Source organism: Danio rerio, chromosome 16 (genome assembly GCF_052040795.2).
Source record: "Danio rerio strain M-AB ecotype USA chromosome 16, GRCz13ab, whole genome shotgun sequence".
Taxonomy (NCBI): domain Eukaryota; kingdom Metazoa; phylum Chordata; class Actinopteri; order Cypriniformes; family Danionidae; genus Danio; species Danio rerio.
This window is the reverse complement of record NC_141036.1, coordinates 60,813,989-60,827,500: the sequence shown is the minus strand read 5'-3', so window position 1 is coordinate 60,827,500 and position 13,512 is coordinate 60,813,989. Positions and strand designations below refer to the sequence as shown.

The following is a 13,512-nucleotide window of genomic DNA, read 5'->3' as shown; positions in this document are numbered from 1 at the left end:
CACCAGAGCTCAATCCAATAGAGCAGCTTTGGGATGTGGTGGAACGGGAGATTGGCATCATGCAAATCTGCAGCAACTGTGTGATGCTATCATGTCAATATGGAGCAAAATCTCTGAGGAATATTTCCAGCAGCTTGTTGAATCTCTGACACCAAGGATTAAAGCAGTTCTGAAGGCAAAAGGCGTCCAACCCGGTACTAGTCAGGTGTACCTAATAAAGTGGCCAGTGAGTGTATATGAGCATGTGTATATGTGTGTTTATGCATGTGTGTGTATTTGTGTTTTATATGGGTGTGTGTGTGTGTGTGTGTGTGTGTGTGTGTGTGTGTGTGTGTGTGTGTGTGTGTGTGTGTGTGATGAGCTGCTCCCTCACTCTTCTCCAGGGTCTTGTGCAGGTTGGTCAGTGAGTTGAGCAGGATCTTGCCATGTTTCCTGGGCAGAGAGCGCCAGGACAGAGGCTTCTTATCTTCAGACCTGCACACAGAGCTCAACATCAGCAGAAGTACACACATGACCTGACGGAGAGGCTCTGAAAGCACCACAAGGCTGTATTTCACTCATCCAAACACAGTCCAACTCTGTTATTACTGTTATTATGAAGTACATTATTGACATATCAAATGAATATGAGTAAGTGTATGCGTGTGTGTGTGTGTTTATGAGAGAGAGAGTGTGTGTGTGTGTGTGTTTGCAAATGTTCTACTTCCACTTCCTGTTCTACTTCCACAGCACAGCAACTCTGAGCTGAAACGGAGCGGTTCCCCCGGCATCTGGAGGAAAGACTTACTGGAAAATGGTGTTGGTGTCCAGATCCACACACACCACGTCAGACGGCGGGTCGTACAGGTCGAAGTAGCTGGAGTGAACGCCCACGATGAAGGGCATGGGGGCGCACAGCACATCCGCCATCCGCAGCGGGCACAGAGGGATGTACGGGCAGTGCCAGCGCAGGGGGAACGTCATCTGCAGAACACACACACACACACACACACACACACACACACACACACACGCCAGCTACATACAACTGCCATATATACACATTTGTGAATAATTAAGCATAATCACACATAAATAACTCTGACAGCTCTGAATTAAACAGATGAAGCAGTGAATAGCAGATTCATGCGGTATGAGAAGATGCTAGCGATGTCTCCTCCACCTATTTATATGCACATTTTCAATATTAATATCAAATTGCCTATAAAAGCACAACTGAGGAGGATAAACATTTAATCTGATAAGAACGAGTGCAGTAAATTAGGGGTGCAGTGATTATACCAGCGGCAGACTCTGGTCTACTAACTCTTCTTCTTCTTCTGGACCTGAGTGCAGTCTTTGACACGGTTTCACACTTTTGAATGGGCTTGCTTCAGTAGGGATCTCTGGCACCACACTGCAAAAAATGCTTTTCTTGCTTAGATTTTGTGTCTTGTTTCTAGTCCAAATATCTAAAAATTCCTAAATCAAGAAGAATTTTCTAAACAAGTAAAACATATTGCCTTTTTTTGAGAAATAATATGCCAATATTAAGTGAGTTTTTTTTCTTAAAACAAGCAAAATAATCTTACGTCAAAAGAAAAAACTAGATTAATTTGCTTCCCCCATTGGCAGATTATTTTGCTTGTTTTAAGAAAAAACTCACTTAATATTGGCATAATATTTCTCAAAACAAGGCAATATGTTTTACTTGTTTAGAAATTGCTTCTTGATATAAGAAATTGTAGATATTTAGACTAGAAACAAGACAAAAAATAAGCAAGAAAAGCATTTTTTGCAGTGCACTTTAACCATTCTTAAAGTGCACAGGTACATTTTTGGGGGAAAAAATTATTGAATCAAAATGATCATTTTTTCTTTTATTACAAAAAACCTGATTATATTAACAGTAAAGATCATCGTCCTCGAAGACATTTTGTACATTTCAATAACTCCAATAAATATGTTTTGATTAGTAATATATGCATCGCTAAGAGTAAACTCTAAAGGCAATTTTGAACCTCTATATTGCAGATAATATAAGCAGCTCATTTCACACATGCACAACAGACAGGTTTTGAGATGCGTGGTCTGAAATGGTTTCTTGTTTAACTTCTTAATTTTTTCCCCGATAAATTGTTTTTAAAAAGTGTGAGTAAAAAAACTGGAATATAGCATTTAACAGACTGTTTTACTTCAGTCTTTTTTTTATATTAAACTTAACCCCTAACATGTCAAGAACGTAAACATTAGCATACAAATACAACACTATCAGTGCTTATTACAGGTTTGAAATATACTTGCGGTGGTAGCCGGATTGAAACACCATTTACCCACATCACACAGTTATATATACCTATATGCAACAAACAAAACATATTCAATTTTTACAATAACTTTGTTTATTTTGATAATGTTATACACTGCTTACTGTCAATGGGTTAAAGTTTAAAATAAAACTGTTAAAAGAGACTTCCACTTTCTCTGACCTATTCAGGAGCCATGAGCACCGCTGACAGGTCAAATCTGCGTCTGTCTTTCAAGTCCAAAGCAAACTTTAATGCAAAAGCATTTTAGATATGTGTATAGATAACCTGTGTATTAGCCTAATGACATCATCAACTAATGTTTGGTAAAATTAGGTGGATACCAAACCGTGTAGAAGAATGATAATAACTGTAAAAACCCGTCACTAAATTTACACAAGCACTGAGTCACAATAAATAGAATAAACTTTGATTAGCCGTCTTGTTTGTAATCTTTAAACCCTTAAAATAGACTATCTTTGGCGGAGCGCCTTCCAATTTTGGATGGTCGAATAGCAAATGAATCGTTCAAATGAATCTAATGAATCATTTAAAGCGGTTCTTCTAAATGAACCGAATGATCCAGTCCAGCAAATTCAACTGACTCTTTCAGAGCGATCTGAGAATCGATGAGCTGTTGATACTGCGCATGCGTAACTTTTGGTTTTATTTTGTTTTTAAATGCTTAATATATAACATATAATAATGTTTTTTTCAAGTCATTTAACTCAAGTCTAAGTCAAGTCGAGTCTGTTTTGGATATCTGTCAAGCAGGTTTTTGGCATTTAAATAGGATAGTGAGCATGATGTAAGCTAACGTTACAGACGGCGAGTGCAGAATCTGTCAGTCAATCACTGAACGCTGTTTATCTAGAGCATCTGCTGATTAAGCAGCTTCTCTCAGTGAGATCTGTGCAGGTGAGGAGCTGATGCTCTTCTGTTCCTCATCAGATGGAAACGCTGCTTTATTCACAGGTGTTTCGTGAGATCTTCCAGTTTAGTGTCTAATCTGATCTGTGTGTGTGAGCTGAGCTGAGCTGGGGACTCACCGACAGCAGTGCTTCACTCACAGACGTCAGCACGTCGGGCCGCAGCGAGTGCAGCAGCAGCTTGTGTTCGGTCAGGACGGCCAGCAGCAGTGAACACGTGTTCTCCGGACCCAGATTCTGCAGCAGCTTCACAAAACTGGCACCACTGAGGGCGGAACACACACAACAGCCAATCAGAACGCAGAACACAGCACACCAGCCAATCAGAACGCAGAACACAGCACACCAGCCAATCAGAAGACAGAAGAGAACACAGTAGTCAAACAAAAACATAAAACCAATCAGAACCCAGAACACAACGCACAAGCCAATCACATCACAGAACACAACATTCCAACCAATCAAAACATTTCAGCCAATCAGACGACATTTACAAACATCTTATACTCTATAATAAAAGGTTTCTAACAATAAGAAGACGTCAACAACTATAGATAATACCAATAATATTAATAATAATGTATACTAAAAGATTTCATATTTGAAAATAATAACTTTAAAGTCTCTCCAGACAGTAATGGCAGTCTGATAACATCAACAGGGCTCCGCAACAGCACATGTTTGACAGGATATCGCAATATTGATATATTGGAGTAACTTCTCCTCAGAGTAAATGTCCAGGAGTGAGTGTAGTCTGTGTCCAGTACAACATCTGTTATAAATGACCTCATAACACAACACACCAGCCAATCAGAGCACATACAACAAACATCAGCCAATCAGAACACAACACCCTATCCAATCAGAACACAGAACACAACACCCTACCCAATCAGAACACATACAACAAACATCAGCCAATCAGAACACAGAACCCAACACCCTATCCAATCAGAACACAACACCCTACCCAATCAGAACACAGAACACAACACACTACCCAATCAGAACACAGAACACAACACACTACCCAATCAGAACACAGAACACAACACACTACCCAATCAGAACACAATGCAGCATCCAATGAGAGAGTGTCTCACCTGAGCGGCAGCGGAGAGGACACGGGCTGACAGAGCAGCAGGTTATCATATGGAGAGAGCTGAGGAGAGACACAACACATTAACACACACACACACACACACACACGCTTCTATAAACACACTCCTTGATTTGTTCATTTCCCCCTGATTTGTGCTGCCACCTCATGCTGATTCCCTCCCAGCACCAGATTAACCAATGATCAATCAATAATGATTAGAGCAGAGATCAGTGTGTGTGTGTGTGTGTGTGTGTGCGTGCGTGTTTGTGTGTACACTCTACAGTCTGTGATTGAGGTCTGATCTACAGCCGGTGGGTGAGGAGGTCGTAGCCTCCGTTACGCACGTGTGTGTGTGTGTTTACTGAAGCACTGCGGCTGCGCCTGTAGGGAAGGTCAGGGGTTAATGACAAGCAGAGACACAACAACAACAACAACAACAACAACAACAACAACAACAACAACAGCAGCTTGAGTTTCTGCTCACCTGCACCAGGATACGAGGACGCTGAGCCGAGGGGAACGGGACATTGTGCATGAAGCTCGAGATGTGCCTGCAAACACACACACACACACAAAACCATAAATGCATGCACACAAAACACACATGCACAAAAACAAAACATACACACACACACACACACACACATGCATACAACATTTACACATGAAATTGCATGCCCACACACATATGCACGCACACAAAACACATGCATGCGCACACACACACACACACACACACACACACATGCATAAACACGTGCACACAAATACACATACATCCACACAACACACACACACACACACACACGCATTCAACATAGCAAAACAAAGACATTGATTAGAAACAATATCCAAATAGAAAAGGCAGTAAAGTGCAACACAATTACAAACTAACGCTGCGGAACACACACACACACTCCTCATCAGGAACCGTGCGTTCACACCGAGAGCGTCATCAGCCGGAAGTCGTTCATCTTCAATGGGAGCCGGCGGCGAGGAGCAGCGTGCGGTGTGTGTTCGCCAGTGTGGGCGTTGAGGAGAGCTGAGATCAAGTCAACTTCATGCTAATGAGCTATGATGCAGTTCAGCGGCAACCAATCAGAATGTAGAAGGAGAATATGAGAGGAGTCCAGAGAACACAGACCTGTGCACTTTAGTTCTGACCACAGCTGTGCCCAAGGGTTTGATTATAGCACTCGCCAGATTTCCAATTATTTACGATGTTTTCTTACAGGAACATCCTGTACATTAAAAGAGCTACTGGAGAGATACTGATGTGCATTAAGCTTATACATACATATATACATATTTTTTTTTTATTTAATTTTTTTCTCATGTGACAATTCAAGACAGTACTGCTGCTTCAGAATATTTCAGACACATGGACACATAGCTGGAGCAAAGCCACAGCACACACAACTTGATCATCCGTAGTTAAATGACTCTGATGAGAAGTGCGCAGCATTTTCACTCAAGAAAACAAGTTTATGCAGGAATGTAACTGATATGCAGCAACGGCCCCTTTAAAGACGAGATCCATGAGGCGAATTTTAACGCTCTTACTGCCGGAGCTGAAGGCAGACCGCGATGTCGACAGGGTGGTCTTGATAAACTCGTCGCTTTCGGTGTGAACGCACAGTAATCAGTGCCTACTGACGTAAAGAATCACTCTGTAAGATGTTTTTTAAATGTCTTCAGTGAAACTTTGAATCCATTTAAATGCATCTTTGAATGAATAAATGAATTGTTTTTCACATGAAACTCTAACCAAACTCTACACCAACTGTCAGTCAGGAGCAGTGCTGGATTACTCTGTATTTACACCACCTGACTCTAGTCTTGCTGCCTCTCCCAGTTGTAGGAACACAGATAATATCTGCTCTTCTAGTTGCTGATCTGGTGTCAGAAGTGTCTCTATGAAAGGTGAAGGCCTCTAGATTTTGCTGATTTGAGCTCAATAAATCTGATCATGTCTTGATGTTGACTGATTTGATGAGGACAGTGCGGTCTGACTCTGCTCAGACTAAAGTCTCATCACTGAACAGAAATAATGTCCAGTATAGAATATAAAGTCCTGCTGCAGTGGAGACAGAATGAAGATTGTGTCTGACTCCATCATGAGCTTGGAGGACTGCATCCATACATCTCTGACTCCACCACAAGACTATTGTCAGGGAGTGTAAGTGTATGTGTGTCTGTGTAAGTGTGTGTGTGTGTGTGTGTGCACTGACTTCTCCAGCGGCAGCACGTGTGGCCCAGAGATGGAGTATCTGTAGATGAACGTGAGGAACTTCTGGAAGACGCTGAAGAAGGGCCAGTGTGAGAGCACGCAGATGCTCTTCTTGACCTGCAGGCTGCGGTTGGTGATCGGCCGGCGGTCCACCACGCTCAGCAGACCCAGACGCACACACTGACGCTCCGACACACACTCGCGCGGGTACGCCTCGTAGAACTGGATGGCAGCTCCATACACCTGGAGAACACACACACACACACACACACACGTCCTGTCAGACTCACATTATCAGCATTGAACACTGAGTAAAGCACATGAGCTGTAGCTGAGATGAGCATGGTCAGTGTTCTGCTGTTCTGCTGTAAGAAATAGAAACCAAATATTTTTTATTTTATTAATTATTTTTTTTGGCCTTTCTGCCTTTATTAGATAGGACAGTATTGAGACAGGAAGTGAAGTGGGAGAGAGAGAGAGGGGGTAGGTTAGGGAAATGTCATCAAGCCGGGATTCGAACTCGCGACGCCCTGACGTGCTATTGCACCATATGTCAGCGTGCTAACCACTAGCCTATTGCGCCGACATAGAAACCAAATGTTGTGCATCAGAAGTGCAATACCTAGCTCAACCACTGGGTGTCAAACATACTGCACATTTAAAAGTCCACGAAATCCTCGAGAACTTTTTTTTGAGATGTTAGCAGATGCGTGTGTGTGTGTGTGTGTGTGTGTGTGCGTGTGTGTGTGTGTGTGTGTGCGTGCGTGCGTGTGTGTGTGTGTGTGTTGAGCATCAGTTAGGACACTGTTAGCAGCTGTCAGCTGTAATTGTGGGGAGAACTGGATCATCTTGAGCTTTGGTCTGCTGATTTCAGCTTCCGGATTTAAAATGATTTTTAGGGCGGATCAAAATCGGCGAAGTTTCGCAGAATAGCAAGTGCAAAAATGACACGTCAGTTTCTCATTATTATTCAAACTCATTGAGTTTTCTTATCCTATGAGAAGAGCCGGCTTCTTAATTATTGATGAGAGCACGTGCTTTCCAAAGGCAAAGCAGACCTGCCAGTGCCAAGCTGTGAGATCCTACCTAGACGACTGGGTGAAACCACATCAACGGACCCACAGTATTTAGCTGTTCATGAAGGCTCGCATGTGTTTGTTTCCATGATGCACAGGGTTTGTTGCTTGTTTTTCCCTGTGATGCTGTCAGGGCCGATACAGCAAAGCTGTGTGTGTGCTGTAGGCGTTTTTGTCAGGAGAGCAGTACGAGGATTGGAGAATGGCGGACGCTGTCCTTTATCAGGAGTTCGTTCACAGTTAGACACATCGCCGTGCTGCTGTGTTCATCTAAACCCTCCAGATGACCAGCAGGGCTAATGGTTAAACTAGACAGGGCAAGAGACCTGCTGCACTGAGTCTGCATTCAGACCCGGGCATTGAGCGAGAAGTCCTCATTTATAGTGTTTATTTCGTGTTCAACACCAACACAAAATTAACACTATATTTTTTATATAAGTTTATTTCTTTGCGTTTTAACTTTATAAACTATAAACTCATGGGTCTCCGCATGGTTTGTGTCTCATTTTGTGAGTCGACTGACTACAGTTGCTCACTTCCCTCCTTCTCCCCTGCTCTGCTGGCCACGCCCACCGCTGCCCTTTGCTCGCGGAGCTCCGCCCATTATGATCATCTTTTGAAAACGTTCTGAGGTGGACCTGAACCGAAAGTGGGCGGAGTCATGACCCTTTAAATAATGTGACTGTGAGCATTTCAGGAGAGTAAAACATTTGGGAACAAGAAAGTATGATGCTTGGAGGTGTAACAGAGTAATTTCATTAAATTATTTATGATTTATACAAAAAAACAAAAACACTTTCTTACTTAGAATTTCTGTCTTGTTTCTAGTATAAAATATCAACATTTCAAAGCCAAAATAAAATATTGTACATGCGCCATTGGAAGATAAAGGTGAAAACAAAGCAATATTTTTGCTTGATCTAAGATTTTTTTAGATATCTGGACTAGAAACGAGACAAAGCAAAGTGACAAATGCATTGTTTTGCTTTGTGATGATCTAATTCTGACCTGTCAGACTCACTAGATGTCCAACAGAGCATATTGTGAAACTGTATTCATGCATTTATTATTCATTCATTGATTTTCCCTTTTTTATCAGGGGTCGCCACGGCGGAATGAACTGCCAACTGTTGCAGCATGTTTTACACAGCGATTGCCCTTACTGGGAAACACCCATACACACTCATTGACACACACACGCACACGCACACACACACACAAACGCATGCGCACACACACACACACACACACACACACACACACACACACACACACAACAGCCAATTCACCCCACACTCTTGTTTATTAAGCGTTTTACTAACTCACGTCATTTACATTTATTATTTAATATGAGGGGCGACACCGTGGCTCAGTGGTCATCACTGTGGCCTCACAGCAAGAAGGTCACTGGTTCGAGTCTCGGCTGGGTCAGTTGGTGTTTCTGTGCATGTTCTCCCCGTGTTGGTGTGGGTTTCCTCCGGGTGCTCCGGTTTCCCCCACAGTCCAAACACATGCGCTATAGGGGAACTGATCAACTACACTGACTGTAGTGTATGAGTGTGTGTGAATAAGTGTGAATGAGTGTGTATGGGTGTTTCCCAGTACTAGGTTGCAGCTGGAAGGGCATCCACTGTGTAAAACATATGCTGGAATAGTTGGCGGTTGATTCCGCTGTGGTAGTCTCTGATAAATAAGGGAATAAGCTGAAGGAAATTGAATATGAATGTACATGTATCTGATGCTGTGGGTTTATTTGGTGTTGCTGTTTCTCTGTAATGCATTTCTGTATTTGATAATTATCTGTGATATTCTCCAATAAGAAAATCAACAAAACCCCTAGTGATTTATGAGTATTAGAGAGGACAACTGAGCCTATAAACACACACACACCTTGTCTCCGATGGCGCTGGTCAGCACAAAGGTGGAGAAGACGGGCAGCTGGTATTTGGTGTTGAGCGGCCAGCTCTCCACCGTCACCCCCATCGGCAGACAGAACACCGGCACTGAGTCCGGCAGAGCAAACGACTCCAGATCCTGCTCAGGATACCTGCTGATCAGACCTGCACACGCACACACACACACGCACACAAAGATACTAAAGGTGTGCACACTAGACAAATAGTGTGTGTATGCATGAGAGAGAGATTGTGTGCCTCTCTATTTGTGATGTGTGTGTGTGTGTGTGTGTGTGTGTGTGTGTGAGAGAGAGAGAGAAACTCACCTGCTTCATACACCAGAGCATTTGCTTTAGCCGCTGAACGCTTGTAGCAGAGATATAGCGCCGGTCCCCACTAAACACGCATAGAGACAAAACAGACACACACACAAAATAAACACAGGCAGGCATACACACACACACACACACACACACACCCACACACACACACACAGAGAGAGAGAGAGAAAACCATCAAAACCAAAAGAAGGGAAACTGAGAGTACATGAAGATGCAAATAGTCCAGAAGAGGAAGTGCAGAACTGACGGTGTTTCTGGAGTATTATAAACTGCATGAGTCAACAAATACACACACTGAGACACACACACACACACACTCATCAAAAGCAGATGATCATTTCACTGTCGATTCTGTTCCACAATGCTGCATCTGTTATATGAGAACACTGTGATGTCTGAATGACTCTGTGAATCAGTGAACCATCACCAAGTCTGTGTTGAGAGAAGCATGTGAGTCATTTGTCTGAGTGAATCAGTGAATCAGTGAGTCAGTGAATCTCACCATGCCCGTGTTGATGTTCTTGTCCACTCGGCAGTAGGTGTGTGGTGCCGTCTCACCCTTGCTGGGCATCAGCAGAGAGATCTCAGTGACCCCGAGTGTGTTGAGCGCCTGTGAGTCTGGAGCTCTGCGGAACATCAGGAAGGTTCTGTGGGTCGTGGGGCCGCTGGAGCTCAGGCTGGCGGAGCGGCTGTACGGCGTCGTCTCAATCACCTGCCATCCAGGGCGCACCGAGTCCTTACCCTCATACAGAACCCTGCAGCGCACACAGAACACACACACACACACACACACACATCGGTGCATCAGAGCGACAGAAACATTGTAAAGAGCCTCTATTATGGGCGTTTATGAATGAGCTTCATGTAAGGTGTAACAAGGTTATCATTCATTCATTCTCTTGTTGGCTTAGTCCCTTTATTAATCCGGGGTCGCCACAACGAAGTGAACCGCCAACTTATCCAGCAAGTTTTTACGCAGCAGATGCCCTTCCAGTTGCAACCCATCTCTGGGAAACATCCACACACACATTCACACACACACTCATACACTACGGACAATTTAGCCTACCCAATTCACCTGTACCGCATGTGTTTGGACTGTGGGGGAAACCGGAGCACCCGGAGGAAACACACGTGAAGGCAGGGAGAACATGCAAACTCCATGCAGAAACACCAAGTGAGGTTCGAACCAGCGACCAAGCGACCTTCTTGCTGTGAGGCGACAGCGCTACATACTGCACCACTGCCTCGCCACAAGGTTATTATAGTTAACGAAAACGAATGAAAACTAAAATGTAAAATAATTGTCGTTAACTGAAATAAAAACTAAAACTAATGCAAAATCCAAACCTATTATAACCTTGGTGTGTAACACAGCTCTGAGTGAAGTATCCAGCTGAGGCTTAAATCTGAAAGTGCACCATGTTTAAAACTATTGATTCATCAATAAAAGAGTCGACTCGAAGTGCTTCAAATGAATCGTCTTGATTACGAGTCTTTAGCCGTGACATCGATATGAAACTTAAGCCCCGCCCAATTGTTGCGCATGCAAACCTGGGGAAGTTGAAACCTGCGGCCCCGCCCACAAACACTGTAGCAGACGCCGACTGAATCAAGTCATGAAGACGCTGTGCTCTGCTGGATATTACTGCAAGTGTGAGGGGAAGGTGAGTGCTGTTTCCTCTACCCCAACATGAAGCTGTGAAGAGTCAGCGGGTGAGGTTTATTATGGGTCTGAAATACAGGAAACTACCGGGAAAAACAGGAGTGTTGGCTGGTATGCTCACACACACACACACACACACACACTCTGAATACTTCAATACTGTTGGTAAGCTGCGGTGGGCATTTCACTTAGTCTTGCACTAAACACTGTCGACCAATCACAACAGACGGGGTCATCAGACCAATCAGCGCAGATTAGCTTCCTGCTAAGGAGGGGTTTGGGAACAAATGAATCACTGAATGAATCATACGGGAGTCGCTGAGATAATGAGGAGAAAATAAATGCAGATTATAAGACCATGACAGTGTTTAGACCTCAGCCTGTTGCTGGAGACCCCCAAAACCACAGTATGACCTCTATAATGCATAATAGCGGCTCTTTAATGTGATAATGTCGTGTGTTCTGACCCGAGCTCCACGATGGGCGGTTTGTCGTGTCCTCTCCTGTAGCAGAGGAACATGTGTGTGTTATTGAGCAGTCCGGCGCTCAGCTCGGCCGGATGTCCTCCTGGTGTTTTCTCGATGCAGGTGAATCCCTCGGGCACGTCCTCCCCCAGCCCGCGGGCGATCACGGCCAGGTCAGTGACGGGCAGGACGGCCCGGACGCCCCGCTGCTGCCCCTCCTCATCCAGCGGAGCAGAGGCGCCCGTCAGACCCGCCACCACGAAATAATCCACCAGCTGAGGACATCGCTCCTCCGTCATCACGCCGCTCTAGACCACACTGCACACACACATACACACACACACATTAACACAGGGCTCGCATGTGTCACAGTTTAATCAGTCATAAACATCTTTAGCAAATAACAGACTGAAATATGAAGATCTCCTGCTCATCCTCTGACTGACTGATCTACTGTCTGCTCCATTACTGAGAGTATAGTCTGATGATCAGCTCAGGGTCATCAGTGAGAAACCACCTGATTATATAACACACACACACACTCACACACACACACACACACACACACAGCCATCAGCACACTCTGACATCACTGTAAACAGGAAGTATGTGATTTTGTGTTCCTTGCAGGTCTCTCTTTCACACACACACACACACACACACACACACACACACACACACACACACCTGCTAACATTTGATCTGTCAAATCTACCTATAATGGCACACACACACACTACATGTACACACACACACAAACATGTGTAGTACACACACACACACACACACACACACAATATGCACACACATACATGCACAGACACACACACTTACTACAAAGAAACACACTACACACACACATACACACACACACACCACATGCACACATATACAATATACACATACTTAAACATACACACACATTATAATACAATACACACATACCAACATGCATACACACACACACACACTCTCTGGATGTGTATGGGGTCAGAGGTTACAGCGCAGCACACAGGTGATGACAGTATCTGTCACCTCCAGCACACACACACATCTACAGAGGTCGTCATGGCGACCGTCTCAGCACCGGACATCCCGAGCTGGAAAGTAAAGTGTTGAACTCACCGCTGAGAAGCAGAATCAGAGAAAACATCAGGACAGATCATGAGTGAACCCAGAGCAGATCACACACACACACACACACACACACACACACACGTGCAGGAAACTCTCAGAGGAAACCAGAGTCGCTTTCATTTCACTTCCTGCACAACTGACATGTGTTCACACACACACTTCCGGCAGAAAACACTCACATAACACACTCACATAACACAAACACACACACACACAAACACAAACACACACACACACACACACACTATGTATTTAAAATCACTAAAATCCTGACTGAGCTCATTTTTCTTATCACACACACACACACACACACACAGTTGTAAAGGTGTGTATGCAGTGCTCTGCGTTCACCCCTCACTGATCTCTCGTTTACTCGATGTGTTCAGT

At 44.0% G+C, this 13,512-nt stretch overlaps 1 protein-coding gene across 1 annotated transcript in view; it reads right to left on the bottom strand.

Annotated features, from left to right (window-relative positions):
• dennd4b (DENN/MADD domain containing 4B) overlaps positions 1–13,512 on the bottom strand; it is a 37,010-nt gene that overhangs the window by 15,090 nt on the left and 8,408 nt on the right. The window contains 10 exon segments of the mRNA NM_001423202.1: positions 374–474; positions 788–963; positions 3,335–3,479; positions 4,318–4,376; positions 4,801–4,867; positions 6,548–6,789; positions 9,513–9,682; positions 9,844–9,913; positions 10,361–10,613; positions 11,992–12,306. Of these exon segments, the coding sequence (NP_001410131.1) occupies positions 374–474; positions 788–963; positions 3,335–3,479; positions 4,318–4,376; positions 4,801–4,867; positions 6,548–6,789; positions 9,513–9,682; positions 9,844–9,913; positions 10,361–10,613; positions 11,992–12,287 (1,579 nt within the window). The 5' untranslated portion in view covers positions 12,288–12,306.